This window comes from Neovison vison, chromosome 11 (assembly GCF_020171115.1).
Source record: "Neovison vison isolate M4711 chromosome 11, ASM_NN_V1, whole genome shotgun sequence".
NCBI lineage: Eukaryota > Metazoa > Chordata > Mammalia > Carnivora > Mustelidae > Neogale > Neogale vison.
The window spans coordinates 82,854,004-82,881,228 of NC_058101.1; the positions used below are offsets into that span (position 1 = coordinate 82,854,004).

The 27,225-nt window shown below is 33.5% G+C and overlaps 1 protein-coding gene across 8 annotated transcripts in view; it reads right to left on the minus strand.

Annotated features, from left to right (window-relative positions):
* The window catches only part of LARP1B (La ribonucleoprotein 1B), a 136,287-nt gene that overhangs the window by 97,808 nt on the left and 11,254 nt on the right, over positions 1 to 27,225 (minus strand). For 6 of the 8 annotated variants that reach the window (XM_044223997.1, XM_044223996.1, XM_044223995.1 and 3 more), the window contains exons 5-10: positions 25,714 to 25,854; positions 21,166 to 21,309; positions 20,768 to 20,933; positions 17,207 to 17,351; positions 10,559 to 10,733; positions 5,368 to 5,540 (exon numbers count right to left, since the gene is read on the minus strand). In XM_044223997.1, the coding sequence (XP_044079932.1) occupies positions 5,368 to 5,540; positions 10,559 to 10,733; positions 17,207 to 17,351; positions 20,768 to 20,933; positions 21,166 to 21,309; positions 25,714 to 25,854 (944 nt within the window). Of the gene's footprint in view, positions 1 to 5,367; positions 5,690 to 8,374; positions 9,971 to 10,558; positions 10,734 to 17,206; positions 17,352 to 19,585; positions 19,835 to 20,767; positions 20,934 to 21,165; positions 21,310 to 25,713; positions 25,855 to 27,225 lie in introns of those variants that run through there. The other 2 variants (XR_006380808.1, XM_044224001.1) reach the window with 2 other exon arrangements.

Here is a 27,225-nt window from a genome sequence, read left to right on the forward strand (position 1 = left end):
CATGAGAGACTATGGACTCTGAAAAACAATCTGAGGGGTTTGAAGTGGCAGGGGGGTGGGAGGTTGGGGTACCAGGTGGTAGGTATTATAGAGGGCACGGCTTGCATGGGGCACTGGGTGTGGTGAAAAAATAATGAATATTGTTTTTCTGAAAATAAATAAATTGAAAAAAAAATCCCTCTCTCTCAGAATTCCTATTAATGTAGTACATATTTATTCAATCAATAATTAATCTGGGTCCTCACTGTGAGCCAGGCACTGTTCAAGGAAAGGATATACAATAATAATCACTCTGTCCGGACACAGCTAAAATTCTACTAAATAGAAGGCATTCCATGATGTTTTTACTAAAAAAGTAAATAAAAATAAGTTTTACTACACTGTGAATATATTTTAAAATGAAAACTATATACCTTATTATTCACATCTGCAATTACATGAAAAAAGTCTGAGAATAAACACCAAACTGTTAATAATGGTAAAACCAGGAGAGAGTCTCTTACTTTTTACTTTATGTCAGTTATATTTAAATTTGTTTTAAACATAAAATGTTTTAATTTGTAAGGAAGAGAGAAGAGATTTGGGGTTGAAGAGGACTTGACTGAGCATACTTACTTGTAGTAATGATTTGCAGTAATGAAAAAAATTAATTCATGCCAATATGAAAGTTTTATACTACCAGAGAATCGGAAATTGTTCTGACTTTCTGGAAAGCAGAAAGCAAATGGGATTGCATTGATAATAAACAAGACTAGAGGAAACAGCAACCTAGAACCTATATAAAGACTAACCACTGGTTCCACTGGCATCCTAAAAAGTTTTGAGATGGTAAGCACAATGAGCAGGAAAGGACTATGTGACAGCCATCAAAAGGGGTATTTGGAAACAAACTACAGGATACAGATAGAACAGTCAGTCCCACACTCTACCTGAGAATATGAAGCTATAAAATCTGTTCCCAACTTAAAGCCCAAGAATTGCTTTCTAAACAAAATGAAAGATTTGCCAAGAGAGGGCCCATGTCCATGGAGCTGGAGAGAGGATGAACATATCCCAGTATTATTATTATTCTAAATGTCTAACAAAAAAAAAAAAAAAAAAGCTGGAGGAAGAAAGAGAAGGTAATTTTGCCAAAGAATAAAGTATACTAAGAAACTCTACTTCCCAGAGAAAAGTACTGATTTTATCAACTCTGAAGACCCAGAACTAGCATGACTATCCTCTGTCAAGAAGGTCTAAAAATCTGGTAGGACCCTCACACTTAACCAAGAGTGTGCACAATCATACCTCATGTTCAGGAGAAAGTCTTTCTGGATGAGCAGATATACAAGGCCACAAAAGAAGTCCATAACAACTTATCAATAACTAATATAAACCATCAACTAAAGATCACATTTAAGAAATAATCATCACCCTAAAAGAGAAGGACTTAAAAAAAAATGGTGGAAATAACAGAAACAGACTCTTTTTTAAATCCCCAATTCCAGAAAAAACAGTAGCCAGATGATCAATTCAGAGGTCCCCAGAGGGCCCAACATTTGATAAAAAGGAATACCAGAAGTTGAAAAAAAAGAGAAACATGAATTTTCCCAAAATAATAGACATGAATACACAGCACAGTAAATAAAAGCAGACCAACTCCAGGGTATATCATCTGAAATTTCAATGGTGGGGATTAAGAAATAATCTTAAAACCTCAACAAAAACAAAATAACTTGATACAAAAAATCTAAAGGGACTAAGTTTCATAAGGAAAAAACCTGACCAAAATGACAGTGGAAAAAAATGCTTTTAGATTTCTAAAGAAATTTATCTCTGAACAAGCCATACCCACTCTAAAATGTATATTTTTAAAAGTTCATTTTTTTAAAAAAGTATGTTGGTAATGCTGTCATTAAATAACCTACCTCAGGAGGTATCAAAGAAATATCTAGGCCCCCAGAACCTACAGTCAGCTTTCCTCCAAGCCAGATCCTCACTCTGTAATATCAGAATACATTTCAGATCTTACTAATGGCACCAAGATTCTTTGGCCATAAAACTGAAGGCCCTAGATTTTACACCATTCCTTTTCCACTATTAAAACCAGATTCCAGGGGCGCCTGGGTGGCTCAGTGGGTTAAGCCGCTGCCTTCGGCTCAGGTCATGATCTCAGGGTCCTGGGATCGAGTCCCACATCGGGCTCTCTGCTCAGCGGGGAGCCTGCTTCCTCCTCTCTCTCTCTGCTTGCCTCTCTGCCTACTTGTGATCTCTCTCTGTCAAATAAATAAATAAATAAAAATCTTTAAAATAAAAATTAAAAAATAAAAATTAAAAAAAAAAACAGATTCCATTACCAACTTGCTGGCCCTATACATCAGAATCTAGTACTTACCTTTCCAAAATTTCTTTTTTTAAACCAACTCATAAAGATGCCATTTTAAAATCCTGTTAAGATTTTAACAGGAACCATTATTTTTATTTTATTTTTTAAAATTAGCAAAATTTTGCTTTATTCATTAGCATATTTTCTGAATTTAAGCCCCTTTAAGAAAAATAAATCCATTTTAGAGAGTTTTAAGTTGCTTGGCACCTCCGTAACTAGTCTTTGCAGTAGTTTCTGGCACATATAAGAAACGTGCCAGTTCCTATAAGGCAAAATTTTTCTTTTTTTTTTTTAATTTGGGTAAAGTTGACACACAATGTTGCATTAGTTTCAGGTGTACAGCATATCCATTCAAGTTTTATGTTATGCTATGCTCCCAAGTGTAGCAACCATGTGTCACCATACAATGCTATTACAATATCACTGGCTATATTCTCCATGCTGTGCTTTTTATTACTGTGATTTATTCATTGCATAACTGGAAGCCTGTATCTCCTTCCCCCTTCACCCACTTGTGTCTTACTCCCGCCCCGCCTTCCCTCTGGCAACCACTAGTTTTTTTTCTCTGTATTTACAGGTCTTTTTTTTTTGTTTGCTCATTTTCTTTTTTAGATTCCACATCAGTGAAATCCTATAGTACTTGCCTTTTTAATTCTGACTTATGTCACTTAGCATAATAACCTCTAGTCCGACCCATGTTGTCACAAATGGCACAATCTCATCCTGTTTTATGGGCAATAATCCACTGTATATGTATACAACATCGTGGTTGCTCCCACATCTTGGCTATTGTAAATAATACTTCAACAGACATAGAAGTGGATATCTTTTTGAATTAGCATTTTCATTTTCTTTAGATAAATATTCACTAGTGGAATTATTGGATCATATCATCATTTCTATTTTTAAATTTTCAAGGAAACTCTATCTCCCACAGTGGCTGTTATCAGTTTACTTCCCCACCAACAGCATACAAGGGAAGAACCATTATTTTAAAAGAAATAGTGAAATGTGGAGATATTTTAAAGTGCAGGAAAAAATTTAGATCTTAGAATAAATAAAATACTACACAAATCTTTGTCAGTGATCTAGGGTACTATCCTTTTATGTGGTTTTGTTTTGTGTGTCTGTGTGTTTTCAAGAGACTATCCTTATCCACCCTACCTGTACAAGGATGTTATTTGCCATGATAAATATAGAAATTAATCAGGAAGTTTAGAAAATCTTGTCTTGAGAAGGCAAGTTTAGAAATTTTTTTTTAAGATTTTTTTTTTTTTTTTTAGAGAGTGTGCGAGCATGTGCAAGCACACAATCTGGGGGAGAAGCAGAGAGGGAGTGAGAGGGAAGCAGAGATAATCTCAAGCAGACTCTGTGCTGAACATAGAGCCCCATATGGGGCTGGGTCTGCCACCGTGAGTCAAAACCAAGAGTTGGATGCTAAACCAACTGAACCACCCAGACACCCCTAGAAAGCCACTTTAGGTTTTTGGGTTTTTTTCCCCGAAGATTTTATTTATTTATTTGACAGACAGAGACCACAAGTATGCAGAGAGGCAAGTAGAGACAGAGAGGAGGAAGCAGGCTCCCCGCTGAGCAGAGAGCCCGATGCAGGGCTAGATCCCAGGACCCCGAGATCACGACCCAAACCGAAGGCAGAGGCTCAACCCACTGAGCCACCCAGGCGCCCCAACTTTAGGTTTTTAATATATGTGCTACTGAAGCGAGCACTGCTTTAGGCTTTTAAGATGTCCCCTGAGGCGGGTGGGGGCAGAACCACCTCTTTCAACATTTAAATATGCTATGTTTAACCCTCACGGCTAATTAAAAAGTTTCTCTTGATGAGGGTTTTCAAACTCAACACTATTGACATGTAGGCTCGATAATTTTTTGGATTTTTTTTTGCGGGGGGGGGGGTTGCACTGGGATGTTTAGCAGCATCTTTAGCCTCCACTCACAAGATGTAATAGTGTAATAGCAGTCTCCCAATTTTAACCAAAAATGTCTCCAGACATTGCTAAATATCCCGATGAAACAAAATTTCATCACTCCCTCATTCCCCCAATGGAGAACCACTCTTAAATCCCTTCATGCTTCTTCATACCTTGATGGTAAGGATAAAGAGCCTCGTTCATAATAATCTTCAATACGACAGCCTTTTTTATCCTTCCCCATTCTAGGTCCTATTATTTTTAATGACCTTCTCCTTACAGAACTTACCTTCAATATTTGAATCATTTGAGTAACATTTGAGATAATTATACATTCACATACGGTTACAAGAAAAAGAAATCTTATGTATTTTTTTTTTACTTTTTACTTTTTCTCCCAATAGTAACATCTTGTGAAAAGTATAGCAAAATATCACAAACAAGATATACACTGAAATAACCTATTAATCTTACTCAGATTTCCCCAGCTTTATTTGTACTCATTTTATTTATGGCTTAAAAATTAGAACAATTTTTATCACTATTGAAATTTTTTGTATCCAACCATGAGTCAAAACTATAGTAGCACTTCTAACATTAAGGATCTCTTCTGCGGTTTCATAACCACACATCCCACTCCCTCATGTGCCCAAAGAAATCAATTCTCTTTTCCTTTTTTACTATACACAAAATCACCAAAAACACATATATACCTAATCTGTACCCTTTATAAATAATTATAGGTCATAAATAATCTAATAAGGTTAAAATATAATTCACAGTTTAGAAAAATTCTGTCAACTTTAAAAAAAATTATTCAAATTCAGTCACAAGTAAAAAGACCACATCAAAATATTCCTAATCACATTTAGAAAGAGAAGCCAAGTTTTTAAAATTGACACAATATAACTTATTTCCAACTACTGAGTAAGCCTTAAGTTTTTACTTATAGCCAAATTTTATAATTTTTTAAACTTTTCCAAATTTTACATATTTACTTGACAAACAAAATATACTGGCCTTACAATCAACCCAGGGATGTACTACACTTCACTTGGGTTTATAACAATTTACCTTCAATTTCACTGGAGATGGACGATGTCTCTTTTTAACTTCTATCCAAGGTTCTGAGTCCAAGTCAGGCAAACTGGTAGACAAACCTCTAGACATTGCTTGAAGATTACTTGTTTCAGTATTTTTCTTTGGGTTCAGTGGATTTCCAATTCTTGGAGAATTTGGGGCAGACTCTAAAATTTTAAGTTGGTACTTAATTAAAATAATGGTTTTCTTAATTATAAAACACTTCTTTTTCTTTACTTGGGCTGGATTTTTTTTTCCACAAAAACATGGTAAATCAAATCTCAATTACAATTTTTCCAATGACTGATTTTCAAACCTGAAAAGATGTAAAATGTATTTGAGTGAAGCCAATGAATAGATAAAAGAAATGTCACCAACCCTTACACAAATCACATTCATTCAAACATCTCAAGCATATCAGTTGAGTTACCAATTGTGATAATTCATTTAATTTAGGGATCAATTCCCAGTGCAATCTTAAAATCTATCAATTATGAAATGAAATTATGGAATCTCAAATGCTATTAAGCTGGAGTAAATGCATATTTTATTCAAGGCAGTATCAGTCCTTCACTATTCTGCTATAATCTATAGCAAGGGAGTCATTATTCACACTTCACATTTCCTTTGCTTAATGAATTTTACCTAAATGCAGTGTGCCCACTTAGCTCATATAGGATACTGTAAGGAGTAGAATGTCACATCATTAAAGTGCAAATTTAAAACATTTTAAAACTCTGTTGTAATTAAAAATACTTTCTTCCACACTATCCCTTAATCAAAATAATCACGTGCTTTATAAAAAAAAATCCTAATCGATACCTTTACAAATCTTTTTCTAAAAATTCAAAAGAATGCTTATTTTAAGTTATAATGCAATATGTATTTCCTTTGGACAAAGAGTTTTACATATAAATTTATACTCTAAAATTCTAAATATCATTTAATTTAGTCCCCAAAAGCCAATTACTTGAAAATATTGCAGAGCTGAATATTACATGGAGAAAGCTGAAATAAATGAACAGCAACAATTCTTTTATTTACTAACGAAAATGCAAAGGCACATTCCAGGACTTTGGGTTTGAGAAGAATATTCCAAGATTTTACTTTCATCTACTACATGCTAGACTCAAATAAGAGTTATTATCCTCTCCATGAACACTTATTAGATCCAGGATTCAAATATCAAATTATATTACTTTTTTTTAGAAGTACATTCCTTCATAATGGAAAAGGCTCTAAAACTGCATTGTTGAGTATATAGCCACTAGTCATATGGAGCTACTGAGCACTTAAAACATGGGTAGTCCTAGAATGTGCTAATAAGTGTAAGGTCCATACCAGATTTCAAAGTCTTGGTACAAAATATTCAAAAAGGTAAAATGGATCTGTAGTTTTTATATTAATGTTATAATATTTAGGTATATTAAAATATTTTAAATGTTATTAAAATTAATTTCATTTTTTAGGCTATTAAAATTATTAGGATTACATGTATAGCAAACATTATATTTCTATTTGATATTGATGCTTACAACTTTAATTAATGGTACATATATCACCAATTGATCCATAGAGGTAGTATAGATGAAATGCTACATTTGGACTGCAAGTATTGATATTAAAGTTATAGGAACGGGAACACATTTTATAGCAAAGAATCTTATTTCTAATACTATAAATCACCTATGCTCATGCAGTGAATAAAGCTTTAAAAACAGACTAAGAACCACCACCCTAGCAACTGTGAGAAATAACTAAATTACTATCATGTATAAATGATTAGAATAGCACCTGGCACATGGTAAGGAAATCAGTTAACTACTATTTTTAACACAGAAATATATTTAAACACCTACTTAAGTTTATTATATAATCATCTCTAAATGCTCGCTAAGCTTGAATGTTTCTATCATGAAGTAAAGTGGTTCATTATACCCATAACACATACTTACAAATTAAATACCAAAATACCAAAGAATCTGGGTAAGAAAATTTAGAATAGTCTGAGTTGTTAAAGGGAAATGTTCACCTTATAATTACCTACACATATGCTTTATGTGATTTGTTTTCTTTTACAATGAAAAGATTTCAAACATTATGTAGGTAAATTTTAAAGGTAATGGTATGCTGAGTGAAATCAGTCAAGCAGAGAGAGTCAATTATCATATGGTTTCACTCATTTGTGGAGCATAACAAATAGCATGGAGGACAAGGGGCGTTAGAGAGTAGTAGGGAATTTGGGTAAATTGGAAGGGGAGGTGAACCATGAGAGACTATGGACTCTGAAAAACAGTCTGAGGGGTTTGAAGTGGCGGGGGGGTGGGAGGTTGGGGTACCAGGTGGTGGGTATTATAGAGGGCACAGCTTGCATGGAGCACTGGGTGTGGTGAAAAAATAATGAATACTGTTTTTCTGAAAATAAATAAATTGGGAAAAAAAAAAAAAAAAGGTAATGGTAAAGCCCTCATCTTTCAAGAACCAATAAGTCTGAATATTACTTGGATGATTTGACATTAAACTTATAGAGATAAAAAATCAGACACATACTTTGACACTTTATAGGTTCTAATTTGTAAGAACAGAGAAAAAAATTCATCTTTGCTCTTTTAATTGAAAAATTATCAACATCACTCTCCAGAGGTAAATCACCCTATATATTCCATGATTATCTAGTTAACTTCTTTATCCACTCTGCATCTGGGTTGTTATATAGATTGCTTTAAAGGGGTTATATACTTTTAAAAGGGTTATATACTTTATGTAGCTCATTCAGGAATACTTCTGCAACTTTCCAAAGGAAATCCCACAGCTTATTCAAAAATCATTAGAGATCCTCCTACACATTTTTCAAAAAGCCAAAACAACAATAAAAACCCCCAAGATGGTCAGGTACCCAACCCTCTCAATTTTGATGAATGAAATCTTTTACTTAAGAGTTGATAGTGCAATACTATATCCATTGAACTGCAAAACCTAAATTTTAAAATTAACATCTTACCATTCCCATAATCAACATTTTCTGGTGCATTGAGGTCCTCTGTTCAGTGCAAAGGTGAACTCATGTTACACAATTCAACCTCCATAGAGGGAAAAATAGACATTTTAATTTCTTTGATAAAAAAAAACAAAAATGTTTAAATATTTTACAATAAAAATCCCTCAGGAAGTATACATCAATGATTATGTTTTTGAAATTTAAAGTCTTCTTTTTAGAGATAAAAAGGATATAGATAAAAGTTTCTTCACCTATAGGTTCAGATAAACACAATCTACTTTTCCTATTCCTATATCCATTTCACATTTTTCGTGACATACTACTCTCTCTTGAATTTAAGACCTAAGCCTTTCTCATCAGAGGATATTTATTAAGGTCAGAAATATGGGGATTCATGAAAAAGGCTGAATTTATGTACCTATTCCTATGATGTAATATAAATCTGCATAACTCTAAGAATATTCTATATGCCTTCATTATCCATGTGGTTACAGATGTGTAATTTAAAGAACCTAAAATTTTGGACATTTAAATATAGAGTGATCTGTTTTGGCAATATGTATGAGATGTAAATGAGTGTGTATTTAAAAAACACAAAAATTTACAAGACATTGTGATTTTATTCTTGTAATTTTATTAATAACGCATAAATGGTTAAATGAACAGGCATCACCAACTTGACTGACCTATCTTATTAGCTACCCTGAGGAAAAAGTATTTCTATTTTTATCTAACTCACCTAATGCCTGTTCATAAGCAGATTAAAAATGTCATCTTGGACCCAAAGTTTACACAAATAATCTAATTTATACAATCAGACATTAAGTCTTTTTTTAAGAAAACCTAAAAAATATCACTTTTCTTCAACTTTTAAAACATCTGCCCAAGTTGCTTGCTAGGGTTAGAGGCACAGAGGGCTGACAATCAAAGAAACACTAAGTAAAAATATCTGTGAGTCTGTTCATCGGTACTTTATTGATGGCAGGTCTCACATACTGGTGTATAAAAAATATATTTTGAAGAGTTTAGAAAAAAATATTCTTGTTCATTTCTCATATTTCTTATCCCCCCCATGTCCACATTAACACATCTCATAGTCCATGTGAAATACTATGGTGACATGTGAGTTATACACTGTACACTGTACTGAAGGGCAAATCAAATAGCAAAGGACCTAACAATCTGGGAAATGCCACTCAAGCCTCTCTATTTTTGTTTTATTGATCTGGACACAGTACATAAGTCTGGGAAAAAAGACAGAATTTTGCAATATTTCCAGAATAATTAACTTTCCCACCGTAAATAAAAGTAGCACATGCAGCTCAGGCTAATTACACACAAATGGGTGGCTCCTATAAAAACAACAGCAGTCCTCTGGTCTCTCTCTCTCATTATCATCACAAAGGTGTTTATCTCCATTGTAGTGGTGGCCCAACCTCCTCCACAAGGAGTCGGGAGTAGGCATTCTTGCATAGAAGTCTGGTCGCTTTCATTTCTGCAGCACGATTTGTTCCAATGTTTATAATATTTCAGTGAATCACCTATTCCTCTGCATGTTCGATCAAATGACATCCAAGCATCAGTAGATCATCACCCTGACTGAAAAAAGTTTAAGCACACACATTTTTTCCCAAGAGGGAATGTCTTAAAAATGATCCAGGAAAAAATTCTTAATATTAAAGCAGTTTTTGGAAATTCTAATTACCATCAATTCTTTAATCTATAATCATAATAATTTCATAACAGTACCCCAATGCTGCTTTTGAATATAGGCCATCCCATCTTTACAAGATGGGACTGAAGCACACTAGTAACAAAACTAGTCAGCCCCACTCTTTAGTATAAGACTTTTAAACTACTTCATCCTACTAGACTAGTCCAATGTTATAAGAGGAAACTAGCACAACTTATCTATAATCATTTAGTAAAATTAAGATAGGTAGAAATTCCATACATGACAAAGTACACAATCTAAGAATGGAGCAGAGGTTTACCCATAATTCTTAAATCCATTCTTAATTTATGGCTGGGTGGAGGGGCACAAAATGAATAGAATTTAGAGCATCAAAGTTATTCAGTTTTCATTAATTTTCCTAAACAATTTAAATAAACTTTTTTTTAAAGGATAGGTAAATGGGACCAGATAGCCCACCGTTACACTGGTTGCTCTAGAAGAAAAGCTGTTACCTGTATGTGAACAAAAGGCTTGGCCTGGTACAAACTCGGGGCAATCAATCAGTTGAGAGAAGTCTGTCTGTGGCACACTTCGTGGAGGAGGGCCTGGAATTGGCCATTTTTCTGGTTCTATCTTTTTTCTCATTTTCTCATCCACAATTTCCACTTCAGTGCTATCTTTCAGTGCCTATAAATAGGTATTTTAAGCTATTAAAGAATTTTCATTCAAAAAACTGTAATTGCACATCCTATACTTCAAATAACCTAAAAAAATTTTAAAATCTGAAATTAGCAGACATTACAGTAAACATTTCGAAAAATATCAATGAATTAACTACTTAAAACAAATTTTTAAATAATTTGCCCCTGTGATAGGTAACAGATATCCTACATAACATGCAGCAAATAATTTGGTTTTCACAACAGAATTAGCACTTAAGGATTATTACATCAACTATAATCAAACTACTTTTACCATAATTAAATTTTATTTTCAGGTTTTTTCTCTCATATTTCCTTTTATCTTACCTTAATAATAAACCACTAAATAAAATTTAAGCAACATTTTATTAACTACCATCATTAATTAAATGGTAAGAAGCACACATACACATGCCTCACAATACCTGTAATGTACACTGGTGAGGAAACTGAAGCTCAAAGAAATAACTTGATAAAGACCATAGACTTAGTATGAGGCAATACTAGGATCAAATAATTTATTAGCTATCCACCACCGAATCTTAGTTACTAGGCTATAGAGCTTTGCAAAAATAACATACGCAATTCAATGATAAAATAAAACTAGAACAAAAATTCCTCAAAATAAAAGACTTAGTGAACTGAATTTTATCTGAAATTCAAGGGTACTTACCTTTTAGAAATAAAATCAGGAAAAATACAAATATAATATAAAAACTGAACATATATACTTGTTATTTTATAAAAGTTAAAACTCACTATCTTTTAGCAGAAGAACATATCATATGTATTACTTTTATATTTGTATGCCCTTAGTATAATACTTTTTAAAGTTATATTTTCAAAACTGGACAGTACTTTAAATTATTAAAAATTATTTATAAACAAACTTTTTTGATGGGACTCAGGATATTCTCTGAAAAAACAGAGTATGAAATACAGAATAAAGGAAATAAGGAAGAAGCCTATGATAAGGGGTTTGAATTGATGATAGCTATATTTTCTTTTAACATGTATTTTCCTAGTTTTATCTATTGAACATTCTAGAAGCAATGACACTCTAGTAGCAAACACCAGCATACCCAGCATCCACATCCTGCAACATAGATGAATTTCAAAAACTACGAATGGAAGAGCCAAGACACAGAAAAATCCCACTTACACAAATGTGTATAAATAAACAGACAAAATTAATCTATGCTTATATAATCAGAAAAGTGGTTTGGGATGCAGCAGAGGATTTGGCGGGGGACTGACCATGACTGGAAAGGACCATGAAGGACGTTCTTAGAGGAATGGGCTCTATCTTTTTGAGGGCAGGCTTATACAATTTCAAAACTCAAAATGAACACCTAAGACCTCTGCATTTTACAGCATGCTATTTAGACCTGAATTTTAAAAAAAAATCTTTGAAACTTTCCTATTGGTTTAAATTTTTAAGTAGAAAAAGACTACCAATATGTTGATAGAATACGGAGCAAATGAAATTGTGAATGGTGGTAGTGTTAATTGGTTTAATAATTTGGAAAAAATGTTTAGCAGTATCTACAAAAGCTAAGTGTGTGTGCGTGTGTGTGTTTATCTCATGTTACAGGAAAATAAATGCATATGACTATCAAAAAATATGTATGATAATGTTCACAACAGTACCACTGATTCAAACTGGAAAGAACCCACGCATCTATAAACCACAGCATGGAAAAATACATTGTGTTTTATTCCTAGAATGAAATACTACCCCAAAATGGATAATCAACAACTGCTACACACCAGCAACGTGGGTAAACCTCACAGAAATGATAAGTAAAAGTCAGATATAAAAGAGCACACATACCTCTGATTAGGTGAAATTAAAAAACAAATGAGAGAGCTATGAGAGATAATGAGACCACCAAATTGACCTTTGAGGAGACCAGTGTACAGGCTAGGAGGACAGCACAAGGGAGCTTCTTGGGATGCTGAAAATGTTTTATATCTTAATCTGGGGGGGCAATTACACAATGATATACACTGAGAAAAGTTGTATGTAATCCTATGATTTCTAATATACAGTGTATAACTTGTGCCTCAATTTATTTTTTTTTTAAGATTTTATTTATTTGAGAGAGAGAGACACAGTGAAAGAGGGAACACAAGCAGGGGGAATGGGAGAAGGAGAAGCAGGCTTCCAGCCGAGCAGGGAGCCTGATGCAGGGCTCCCTGATCCCAAGACTGTGGGATCATGACCCAAGCTGAAGGCAGACCCTTAATGGCTGAGCAACCCAGGCACCCCAATTATGCCTCAGTTTAAAAGAAAAAATCTGAGTGGGAAAAAACCCAAAGTTATTTATACACAACCCTGAATAATCTAATATATGCTGTTTTTTTAAAAAGGGCATAACAATATATGTAGTATAATATGTAGTATCTTGGGAAAAATACACGAAAAATAAGTAACACTGACTGTCACCAAGAAAGGTTTAACTAGTTGACGATTAGTAAAAGATAGGAAGGAAATTGTTCACTACATATCCTTTGAATCTTAAATCACAGGAAATTTATTCCCTATTGAAAAAGTTAAGAAAATAAAGAGAACAAGTGAATGTTGTGATTTAGAACTTACAAACATCATATAAAAATTGTGTTTTATACAAAATTAAGGAAAAGATCTAGACAAGAGTTTTATTAAAACCAAACCATGATTACCTTGAAGTCCTAAACAATGAGTTAGAGTGTGCTGTTAATATTTTTGGATCTCTGATGGCTTTTCTAACTACTAATTTTAGTCCTTTCTTAAATGGACCAAATATTATTATGAATAATTACCAACATTAGAATACATAGATAATGTATTCCTAGTTCCTGGTCCTGGTACCAAGAGAAAAGATCTGCATGTGCAAAAACTTAAAAGGTAAGACAGCAGCACACATTCTGAGGAACCACAGTCAGCCAATTTAGAAAACAGTTTCAGATGGGAGCAGCAAGAATAGTTCAAGGACATTACAAATACATTAATTATTTCTCTTAAGTCCTTATACTCTGTGATAGTTTAAGTATTATTTGCCCTATTTTAACAATGAGAAAACAAGCATGAAGAGGTTAAGGTTAAGTAACTTGAATAGTCATACAACTGATTAGCTAATGATCAAGGATTAATTGAACTAAAAAAAAAGATATCACAAATAGCTCTCTGTTCACTGCAATCAAGAATGCAGTGAACTGGATCTACCATATGATCCAGGAATTCCACTTCTGGGCATATACCCAAAGAAAATGAAAATAGGATTCTGAAAAGATACCTGCACACCCCTGTTTATTACAGCATTATTCACAGTAGCTAAGATGTGGAAACAAACTAAGAAACAAACTAAACAATCAACAGATGAAGAGATAAAGAAAATGTAGCGTGTGCACACACACACACACATATATATCAAACATATATATCAAATGCATACGTATCAAATATATATCAGAATATTATTCAGCCATGAGCATGGATGGATCTTCCGGACATTAGGCAAAATGAGCTAAGTCAGAGAAAGACAAGTACTGTATGATATCATTTATATGTGGAATATAAAAAAGTGAAACTTATTTTAAAAAAAGAGTAAAATGGTGGTTATCAGGAAACAGCAGGTGGGGGAATAAGACTGGTGTTGTTTAAGAGTACTAACTGGCAACAAGTAGTAAATAATCCACAGAGATTTTATGCACAGTATAATGACTACAGACAATACTGCACTATAATTATGTGATAAATATCACTATAATACCAATCTTATTATAATATATATATATCAAGTAAAAAAATATAATAAGCTAAAATGAATGGGAGGAAATAGATTCAGTAAGACTGGCTATGTAGAAAACCTCAACTGGGACAGACAGGGGTGTGAACTAAGGTATATTTTGCTTTTCATAGTTCTTCAGGAAAGAAAGCTTGAGCATATCAAAATACATATAACAAAATGTTGATGTTGATGTATTGAAATGAAGATCCAAAAAAAGGAGCGAACAATAGAAGGGCATCCTTGAAGACTAACAATAATAGAAAATTCTTATTTAGGGCTGTTTGTGCCAGAAACTGTCATTAAACATTTCATCCTCAACACAACCCTATGAAGTACGTATTGTTATCATTTCCACTTTGCAGAAGTCTCCAGACATTGCCCAAGATCACAAAAGTACAAGGATATATATGCTGGTTCTCAAGTCTGTACTCTAAATCAGTTTACGTTTATATTGCAAAGCCCAATGAAATTCTACATTCTTAACAGAAAACCGACGACTTTCCCACTGTAACCAATGGTAGGTGCATAACGAATGTTAAGTGAATGCAGCCTATGCTGTTCTAAATCACTGTGCTTATATGTCAATTCATAACAGTAAAGCAAAAGCCCTTTTAACTATTCCTTCCCTACTGCTGTAAATTATAAGGAAACAGACTGATAATCAATAAGCTAAAAATTATGTGGGCAGACTTAATGGGAACATCAAGAGACCAAAAAAACCATACAATAATGAAATTATAACCAGATTCCTACAGAATTACAGAGAGTGGGGGAAATCAATAACAAATTCACTGAAAAGGACTATATATATATAAAATAAATTTATATATATTTTATATATATATATATAAAATGACAGATATATCTTTGCTTTAGCACAAGTGATGGCAGTAGTTAATAAACTCACTCTACTATGAATATAATCATAATATTTTTCTGAAGACTAGGCTTTGCAGGAAAAAACTAAGTTTTCTTCAAATTATCATGTATAGAAACTATTTAGATGGTATATAAACAAATGTAATAGTGGTAGTACTTGAAATAATTTCTTTCATAAAACAAAGACTCAGTAATTACATATCAACAAATAACAAATCATTAGTTTTTATTGTTTTTGAAATCTTAAATCTTCCTGTAGCTAGTTTTTAAAGCCCAGAGCACTCATGTTTACAAAAATTTGCTAAAGAAGTCTGTTAAGAAAATAAAAAGATGAGCCAAAGATTGGGAAAAAATATTTGTAAAACACAAAGGATTTATATTCAGAAGAACTCTTACTCCATTAAAAACTGGCAAAATAAGGATGCCTGGGTAGCTCAGTTCATTGAGCAGACATCTGCCTTCAGCTCATGTCATCATCCCAGGGTCCTGGAATCGAGTCCCATATCAGGCTCCCTGCTCAGTGGGGAGCCTGCTTCTCCCTCTGACTGCCTCTGCCCTGCTTGTGCTCACTCTCTCTGATTAAAAAAAAAAAAAAAAAAAAAAAAAAGGCAAAATATCTGAACAGGCATTTCAACCAAAAGTACAACTGATGGCAAATAAATACTGATGAGGCTACAGAACAAATGGAACTTTCATACAAAATGGTGGAATGCAAAATGGTCAAACCCACTTTAGACATACTTCTTACAGTTAATACACTTACAATACATACCAGCAATCACAATCCTCAATATTTATCCAACAGAAATGAAAACATATATCCACACAAAGACCTTTCTGCTTTACTCATGATCAAAAACCTGAAACAATCTAAGTGTCTACCAACAAGTGAATGGATAAACTGTGGTACATCCACACTATGGAATACTAATCAAGAATAAGAACAAACTACTGATAAGGTACAACAGAAATAAATCTCAAAAGCACTATGCTGAGTGAAAGAAATCAGAAATAAAGGGCTATAAACTACATACAAACATGTAACTTACTTATATATTCTGGGAAAGGCAAAACTAAAGGGACAAAAATCCAATCAATGGTTCCAGGGCCTGTGTATGGGAAAAGGGACTGGCTACACAGGGGCACAAGAAAGCAAGTCTGGCAAAACTACAGCAAAAGGGCAAATTTGTTTACATGTATATAGGGAACAGAAAACCAAAAATGTTCAAGCATTTCTAGAACAGGACAGACAAAAAATTTAATGAAAGCATTAAGAATACAAGTGAAATAATTATATAATTATTATTATAATTATATAATATATTATTATTTACATCATTAATTATATCAATAATATAATTATTATATATTATATATGATATGTAAATTATATATCATTACATTATTATTATAATTTAAAACAGTTTCAAATTATAGCACAGGAAAAATCCTCAAAATTTTAATAAATAGAAATACATTTTATTTTGCAGCAATCTGAGAAGACTAGAGGACCAAGCACAATCAAGAAGGTCCAAGTTTGAAGGATCAGGTTAGAAATACGTGGAAACATCATTAGTAAACCCCATTTGAGGGGTTTCCAAGATTAAGCACTTATTTGGATTTTACAAAATTAAAACAGGCCATGAGATGCAGTCTACGCCTTAGGCAACTAAAGATTATTCTTGTGTTTTTTCCTTAAGGTGTTTAATATTACTTTTTAGAGCACTTTTAGGTTCACATATTACTTTTAGAGCACTTCTAGGAAAGTATAGACTGTTTTGTAACTGTTTTGTAAATGAATAATTACCTCTAAAATGAGATTAAGGTTTGTAGTGAGAGCCTGAACACGGTGGAAACCAGCAATCAGGGAAATAGGCAAGAAACCTTGTTCGTCCATCTTTCTCCTAAGAAAGAAGTCCCGTTCTAAATTTTCTATACTGAAGTAATATTCACTGAAAAAAAGAAACATAAACAAAAAGAAATAAAGATTATCTTTATCTCATGTATTCAACAGGAAATAAAAATATCTATGGCTTATTTATAAACAGCTTTAAAATGATTTTATTAATAACAAATAGATTTAATACAACTTAGATATAGGGTAAATACAAGAAAGAGCAAAACCCTACTGAGGTTATAATATCTTATCCATGAGTGGAAAGACTTTTAGAATACTGATTCACTCCCAAAAACCTAATAATAATAATAATAATAATAACCTAAACGTCTACTTAGGTCAGCTTTATCTAAGCATAAAGAATTAACCAGCTTTCTACTTTAAAATAGTTCAATAACTGATTTTGTAAAATGAGTCAATTAAGTGAAAATTTTCATTAAAACCTATTTTAACTTGCTTCATTTAGCTGACTAAATACAGGTCAACAGATTGCCTTCAACTTTTTCCCCATTACTGAGAAGAACATTATTTTTGGAAGTATTCTTTGTTAACTTTACAGAGTAGATTACAGTTTTTGTTTTGTTTTCTAAATTGACAAGGTACTGACATTGTTTAGTATTTCTGAATCCTAGCAATCAGCACAAAGCTGAGTAAAAATTTAGTGAATATATGAGCACAGGTGTACACACACACACAAAATTACGTATTTGTAAGATCTCCCTCTTTCTTTGATGGAGAGAACTATAAAAGACATTAAGAGTGAACAGAATATATAGCTAAACAAGAAATATCTATGATACTATGAGATACATGGGGGTAAAAATACAAAAAAACTTAAATACCTTAATCTTCTCTAGGAAAGTATAGAGAGAAATTTAAGTGGACAAACTGTATAATCAATAAGTAGAAGTTCCAAGATACAAAGATAATATAGATATATTTCATAATGGCATTTGAGAAACACATTTAAAATTACAGCCTCCATACAGAAAAGTAAGAAAAGAATTATAAAGCAACCAAGAGGATAATGGAGGGAAATACACAAAAGAATACAAAAGAAATACATGACATCAATGATAATATGGCCTACAGGTTAATAATCCTATAATGTTTCCAAATCAGAGATCAGTTTTCAAAGATCAGTGGCAAATTATGAGAAAGGATACTAAATCATATACTTTGGTGTAACACTGGGTGACTAAAGATACCCCTGAAATATTTAGGTCAAATTCTAACTCTGAAGAAATAATCACCCATAAATGAGGAATGGCTTTGAGCTACTTTTCACTGGGAGGAAAAAAAAAATCTTTAGAAATGTAAATACTCAAGTTGTTTCTTTATACTCAGAGATTTATCCAACTATTGAAGAGCAAAACTCCCCTAGAGATCAGTGAAATACACCTGACATTTCAGTAACACCAGTAAATCATTTACTCATCTTAAACACTGAAGAAAAAAATCTTAGTCTTAAAGAAATAAACATTCAGATTTTGTTACACCTCAAAAAAGCCCTTTTCACAGTGCCTGGCATGTGGTGGGCACATAACACATGTGTTCTAATTTTTGTTACACATCAAAAGTCCCTTTCACAGTGCCAGACGTGGTAGGCACAAAATACACATGCTTAGATTCTAAATTTTCACAAATGAGGACATCTGATTTAGTCACAAGTTAAAACTGTTCTTAGACAAAAACTTCTCTGAATCATTAATAAGATGGCTTTTTATTCTACTACTTTGTGAAAACCTTAGTATCTGAATAAATTCATAAATCACCCTATTACCTATAGGATATACTTTTTTAAACTTCTAATGGGCTACAAACTACTCATCTCTAAATCTGAATGCCAGATTCAGAAGCTAGAAATAATCAAGATCTTAAATTTTTAATATTCTGACACAAAAATGACAAATTATTAATATTTTTTCAGTTAAAATTATTTTAAAAATTTGATCATCCATAATATAGTTAAGCTTCTTACTTCAAAATACATTTAGCACACTTTTCCACAAATCCAACAAAGTTTTTCAGTAACTTCTCAAAGGGAAAATGTAAACCCTGAGCCTACCTATGAGAAATCTCAAGGAAAACAAAGTCAATAGCATGACTCCTCAAAGCAGGACTCACTAATCAAAGAACAATAACTACAGTAAAGAGCCATTCTAAACCTAGTGCTCTACCATCTGCCAAAATCCTACTGCTAAAACAGTAACAACAAAAAAGAGGAGTCATGCCCAATGCTGTGTCTGACATTTGTTCAGTGTCCTAGGGGACATTATCATGTCCTACCTTGGAAGCTCTGGATTCTACACTGCATGATCAGAAATTTTGTCAACACTGATGTAGCTCTGCTCCTCCCTCACTTGTATGAGCACATTGGAGGCCGATTATCCTGACATGGAGTTGCATATCCACTGTCAGGTCTCAGAAGGGACCTGGCAGCAAGAGTTACAAAAAAGACAGGAATAGTGGTTTGAAGTTGATAGCCACATGCCAGGCACTTTCTGCCCATAAAAAGGCCCTTTTCTTCAGTGTTTGCGTCAACTGTAACAGAAGAAGCAAGAACAAAATAAACAAGTTGCCTCATATTGTATGTAAGCCAATCAAATCCACCATGAAGGCATCCCAGGAAGATGCCTGGATGATGCTGATGAGGAAATTATTTTCTAGTAACAGTAAATTTTCTTTCTTAAAGGAAGATGTTTTTAAGATGCTTCTACCCTTCCAAAAATAGCCTTCTCCTGCACATTGTAAGAACAAAAAATAATCAAATTTCAGCAAACTGGTTATGCAAATCACTTGGGGACATTTTTCTCACCAATAAATACATTACATAAATATGCAAAACATCCTATAGTACTAATATGTACTAGGGTTTTTCCTTCTTAAAGACAAGAAAATATTCTAACTTCAGCTTCAGTATTCAGAAGGCAATTATGAGAACTAGAATAAAAAGTCTGAACTAAAAAAGATGAGGTAGTTCCCCTTCAATATGTGTCACAAAGAACGAGAACTTAAAAGTTAAAAAAAATAAACTTAGAATTCTGAAATCGTTTGCTAAGAAAGTAAAAAAATATCTATCACCATGTTTTGCTATTTATGTTCATTTGCAAATTTCAATATAAAAATATATTTGCAAATAATAAGTCAGGCTTTGCTCAACTTCATGTATATACACAGCAGTTTTATATTTATATTTAATCATGCATTATACCCTGACAATACTCTTTCAACTAATACCCTTTAAACAGAGAAATACCTGAACAGTAGACAAAGCAGGAGTCTTATATAACACAATATAAGCCAAATGTAAGTTTAAAAAAAAAACAAACTTCAAGTTGTATTAACATTTTCTAGAAAAAAAAAAACCACTAAAATCCTACAATTTTACTAATAAACAGCTTAGAAAATGTGTTATAATGTATTCACTATCAATAATGTTAAGGTTTGATGTTACTATGTCCGACTTACATTTGGCGTTTAATATACTCTTTAAGCAATGCTTCTTCCACAGGATACACCTGTACACCTGTACCATCATCATAGTAATACATCATACTGGTATTAAGTTCTGTTTGAAATGGCTGATCAGTCCTTTCACCATGTTCTCGATAACCATATGAATAATCGAAGTTCACTTGATGTGAATAAAGAAAAAGAAATGTGATTACAAATTTTTCTTAAAGAGAAATAGTCACCATAAGGAACAATCCAAAGTGAAGTATTCCAAGGGATACCAAATATAAGACCACTTTATCATCAGACCAAAAAAAAATTAGTTAAAACACTGTACAGGATAGTGGGGGGAAAAGGGCTTGCACACTTTTTTTAAACCATCAAATTTTAAGAAATAAAAATTCATGTCCTACATCGAGGATTTCCTCTTCCTCGTCCTCTTCCCCGTCCTCGGCCTCTTCCTCGACCTCTAAAGGAACCTCGGATATTACCACCCTCACTTCTCACACTGGAAACTTCATCTTGATCGTCTCTCTTTTCTCTATCACGCCTCCAACCTTTTAAAAACAAAAATATTTTTATACATTCCAATTTGCAATGGTTAATAATGTGATTATTTTTATGAATGCATAGTAACTACCCCCTCCCCCACCTTCTTCTTCGGATAGTTAAAAATTTAGGAGATCTCAACGGAATCTGTCAAAATGTCCCTGGCATAAAAGAGGGCCTGCAGAAGTACTGACATATAAAGAAGACGTTCTAATAAGCAAAGTAACATACTAAAAAGATAAAGAGGTCCTTTGTTAAGATGGTACTACTGAGGGGCCCTGGGTGGCTCAGTGGGTTAGAGCCTCTGCCTTTAGCTCGGGTCGTGGTCTCAGGGTCCTGGGGTCGGATCCCACATCAGGCTCTCTGCTCAGCGGGGAGCCTGCTTCCTCCTCTCTCTCTCTCTCTCTCTCTGCCTGCCTCTCTGCCTACTTGTGATCTTTGTCTGTCAAATAAATAAATAAAAATCTTAAAAAAAAAAAATAAAAAGATGATACTATTGAAGATTCTGGAAGTTCCAAGATGACTGAGTTTGCATTATATAAAACTTAAAAACAACTTTTCACAAAATGTTAAGGAAAGGTTGTCTCAATTTAAGTAAAGACATTCCTTTAAAGAAAAAAAGGAAATGAAAACACAAAACAAACTAGAAGAGAGGCACCTGGGTGGCTCAGTGGATTAAGCATGTGTCTTCAGCTCAGATCATAATCTCAGGGTCCTGGAATCGAGCACCACCATCCCACACCCCCAAACCCCTGTGCTGGACTCCCTGATCAGTGGAGAGTTGGCCTCTCCCCCTTTTTCCATTCGTGATTTCTATTTCCCTCTCAAATAAATAAATAAAATCTTAAAAAAAAAAAAGAAACTGGAAGTTATCTGCAGTACAAAATAGGAATTATACTCAATATAGAATGCATTAGTGCCTATGCACTGTACACACACATAGTAACTCAATGGGAAAAATGGCTAAAAGACAGGTAGGCAAACAGGTGCAAAGGGACCATAAATATAGAAAGTGGCATTCAGCCTCACCAGTCATGAGAAACGCAAATTAAGACAGAGTATTTGATCTACCAGAGGCTGACAAAATTTTAAGGCCTTAAAATTTCAAACATTGACCAAGACAGAAAAAAGAACACTATATACCATTAGTGAGAGCAAAGCTAGGCACATCCACTTTGAAAAACAATTCAGAATAATCAAATAAATTCAAAGATATCTATATATATATCCTACAGATCAAGGTTTTTCAACCTTGGCACTACTGATATTTTGAGCCAGACAGCTCTCTAGTATAGGGGGCTGGGGGATGATCCATGATCTCAATCTACTAGATGCCAGTAGCAGGCACTAAACCCCCCATTCCCCAGTTGTGAAAACCAGTATTATCTCCAGACAAAGCCAAATTCCCCCTTAGGGATAGGGGAAAATCACTTCCATTGAGAATCACTGCCCTAAATGCTGCAATTCCTCCTTAATGCTTATCTTAATATATTCTTTTTCAAACACATCTGCCTCAATCCACAGTAAGCCTTACTATACATTACACCCTAGAATACACAAATTTTTTTTGTAATTTAAATACAATTGTTGGGACACATGGTGGCTCAGTCGGTTGGGTGTCTACCTTCAGTTAAGGTCATGATCTCTGGGTCCTGGGATGAAGCCTCACATCTGGCTTTCTGATCAGCAGGGAGTCTGCTTCTCTCTCTCCCCCTCTGCCCCTGCCCACCACTCATTCTCTCAAATAAATACATAAAATCCTAGAAACACACACACACACACAATTGTCATGAAAAATATATTTTGAGTGAAGCACTCTAGAGTCTATCCATTTTTCGAAAAACCTGATCATGACCCAGTACACCAATTTCATAACACACTCATGGGCTGCAGTCTGAATAAATTACCCCAAGAACCTCTTGTACATGTTTACAGGAAAACATGCATTAAAATGTACATGGTAGCACTTTAATATCAAAAAACTGAAACAATCCAAAGGTCTATCAACAGATTTTATCAAATAGTGAAATACCCTTTGACAAGGAAAAGGACTCACAGCAATATAACCTAAGAAAATCAGACTAAAGCAAAAAAAAATTGGTTCCAAAGAATATATTAATGGAGTCATATTGAATGTCAATATCACATAAAAAATACTGAAAAAACAAACATTCAGGCCTTCTTTTCTGAGAAGAGAAGCAATGGAATGAAACTGCCGGGGGCACACAAAGAAGTTCAAAGGTAATGATAATGTATGCATTTCTAAACTTGGTGCTGACTTCGCAGTGTTGCTTATATATTGTTGTTCTTTAAAACCCTCATGTCTTCTTATGGGAACAATATTTAGTAAGAAAAAAACATTAATTTTGAATATATATTACTTTTTTAACATTAAAGTAATATATTTGAGAATAAACAATACAAAGGCAAAAATGTCTTTTTGTAGACAAGTTTCATAATTTTAGAGTCATATTTTGAGGACAGCTGAGTAAATATAACTAGATTCCAGATGATATTAGAGAATTACTGTCGATTCCTAGATGTTCCATTTTTTTAGGACATCAGTGCTGAAGTTTCATGATTACCTACAAGTTAACTTTCAAATAATTCAATAGAAAGGTGAGTAAAATATAGGAAAATTACTAAATCTAGGACCTGGTTAGACAGATATTCATTGTATAATTCTTTCAACTTTTTGTGTGTTTAAGGTTTTTCATAATATAAGTGGAAAGTCTTAACTGTATAAGTTTTGTAAAAGGTTTGTAAAATTTTCTTAAGCCTTCTCCACTCACAGGACAACATTTATGCTTTGGAAATTATCAGACTAGAAAAAAAAATTATCAGCCTTAAGATTTCAGCAGAGACCTATAAAACCAAAGGTTCCTCTAATTGTCTCATATCTCCTACTGTTCTATACTTTCTGAAATGTGGGAAATCCTGTTGAAATAATGTATCTGGGAAATGACCTTTAAGTAACAACATTATATGTGAATGTATTTTATACATGTATAATTCATAGCTCAGTAAAGTTGACTTTTTAAAAAAAAGAGCCAGAAATCACCCGTAAGAGGAACCTGAATCTGGGACAATCTAAGCATCAAACTAAAAAATTACAGTAATGGATCATAATCCCCCCCCAAAATTTAGCCCTAAACCCACATGGATAATAACAGAAGTCATTCCTTATAGTGGAATACAACTAATATATATATAGAAGTAATAATATAGTAAGAAAAATCAGCATTTGCAATGATTATGGTAATAACTGAATCAGGCAAGAATCATCAATGCAAACTAAAGCTCATGTGAAAAGTCTGATGAAAAACTGGTTATTTCCAAAATTTACATATTAATTATGAAGGAGAAAAAAGTATCTCTATAATAAAGAAACCTGGGGTGCCTGGGTGGCTCAGTCAGTTGAGGGCCTACCTTGGGCTCAGGTCATGATCCCAGGGTTCTGGGATCCAGCCGAGCCCCACATCAGGACTTCCTGCTCACTCCCTGGTGAGTCTGCTTCTCCCTCTCCCTCTGCTACTGTCTCTCTATCAAGTAAATAAATAAAATCCTTAAAAAAAAAAAAAGAAAGAAAGAAAAAGAAAAGAAACCTGGAGCACATCACCTTAACCAAGTGTTCAAAGTTAATTAATATCAACAATAATAAGATAAACCAACATCATGTGTGTTTCCATGCACTGAGAAGAAAACCCTTTAACTTCTGCAGTATTCCTACCAAAGATTCATAACCCAAATCTAATCTAATCTAATCTAATCATGGAAACACCAGAAAACCCAAAGTGAGATATCTGCCACCTAACTGACCCAAAATCTTCAGGTTAAAAAAAAAAAAAAAAAGTCATCAAGGACAAAAGCAGAACTGCTCTAGATTAATGGGGACCAAACAGAAGAGACGATTAAAAAGCAATGCATGAGGACGCCTGGGTGGCTCAGTTGGTTGGACGACTGCCTTCGGCTCAGGGCGTGATCCTGGAGTCCCGGGATCAAGTCCCGCATCAGGCTCCCAGCTCCATGGGGAGTCTGCTTCGCTCTCTGACCTTCTCCTCGCTCGTGCTCTGTCTCACTGTCTCTCTCTCTCAAATAAATAAATAAATAAAATTTAAAAAAAAACAAAAAACAAAAAACAAGCACTTTTAAAAAAAAAGCAATGCATGATCTCAGATTAAATCCTGGAAAGGAGAAAAAATATTGAAAAGGACATTATGGGGAAAATCTGCCTGTGTACAGTCATACCACATTACTGTTCTTATGATACATACTCTGAAGGTATTTAGTGTTAAAAGGGGCACAATGTCTGCAACTTATTCTCAAATAGTTTATTCTAAACATAATTACTAAAATTATGAAAATTAACACTAAGCTCTTTAGTGTCATTTTTCTCTTAGAATGTAACTTACTTCGGGTATCATTTCTCCTATTGTTATGTGATGATTTATTTGCTTCAGGTTGACATCTTGAACTGTTCCGGGATCCTGGTCTTTCTTGACTGTCTGGTCTTACATCATCTAAGTGGAGTGGTACCCACTTGTGCTTATTGGCTTGAAGAAAACCAAATAAAATCATTTAATGACACTGTATAATTTTCATTAAAGCTTTGCAATTTTGAGAGGATGCTAGATTTTAATCAAATGTGAGACTTAGTTTATCCTTAAAGTTTCTTGTAAAGAACTAATTTTCTTTTCACAGAGCTCCTTGATAAACTTACCTGTGCAAATATTTCTAAAATTCATGTGAAGAGCCAGCTGATGGAATACCATTGGTTTTCTTTACTTTCAAGAAAAATGTCCACTCTTTTGTTTAATTCTGATGAATAAGCAGTACATGTAATACACTGCTCCTAATAACTGACTCTCGCTTTACAATGGGGTATCTGATAAGACATTATAAAGTACACACTGAAAGTCTGGCTGAGGATTCAAAAGACTTTTAGTTTCAGGTTACTGTCCAAAATAGTCGTTTACCCAGCATTACTAATAATGAAATAGGTTTCTCAAAATTAGGGTATAAAATTTATCTAAATGCATTTGATAAATCTCTTTATAGCTACTACACACTTTCTTGAGATGAGATACAAGGAATTTAACTTCTCTTGCTGACTAAATGATAGTGTAAATTGTTATACTATAGTGAAATTCTGAAGATTACTTAATTTGTGGAATCCATAGGTAAAGTTTCAAAATATTTAGTGTTCTATTCAGTATATATTTTTTATTAAAACAGCAAGACTCATGTGCAAAGGAAAAACTACCACGGTAATTAAGGGAAAGGGAATTACCAGTATGCAACTACAATACTGATTTCCTATAAATCCTGCAAACTACTCACAGACAAGGAAGAGAATATGAAAGAATCAAAAAATTCTTTAAATTTCATACTATACATTCTATCAGTGAGATTCTCTGGTATAAACAAGCCTTTCCTTAAAGGCTTTTTTTGTTTTGTTTTGTTTTTAAAGAGTGCTCCAAGGAGAGTCAATTCATAACTCTTGTATGAGTTTATCTATAAAAACCTGGATTTTAGTGTTGTCTGATCACTTTTAATTATAGCAACTAACACAGAAGACAAATTTTAAAGCAGAATGACATACCTATCATCTGTATAAATTCTAGACAGTCAAAAAAGACTTAATGTATCTAAGCAGCATGAAAAAGCTAAGTGATAAATATGTTTAAGGAATGGGGAAATTTTTGACTAACAACCACATGGTTGTCCTGTTGCAAACCACTTTTGAGCAATTAGCCTTGGCTCATTGTATCAAGTGAGCCTAATATGCTTGCCCTAAAGCTAAGAATTAAATATTTTTTAAAAATCATGTAAGTGCTCAATATAGAGTACACTATTAGTTCCATTATTAAAGAAGTTGGCTGGAAAATACACCTCATTATAAAATGTCCCTGCCCATATCACAT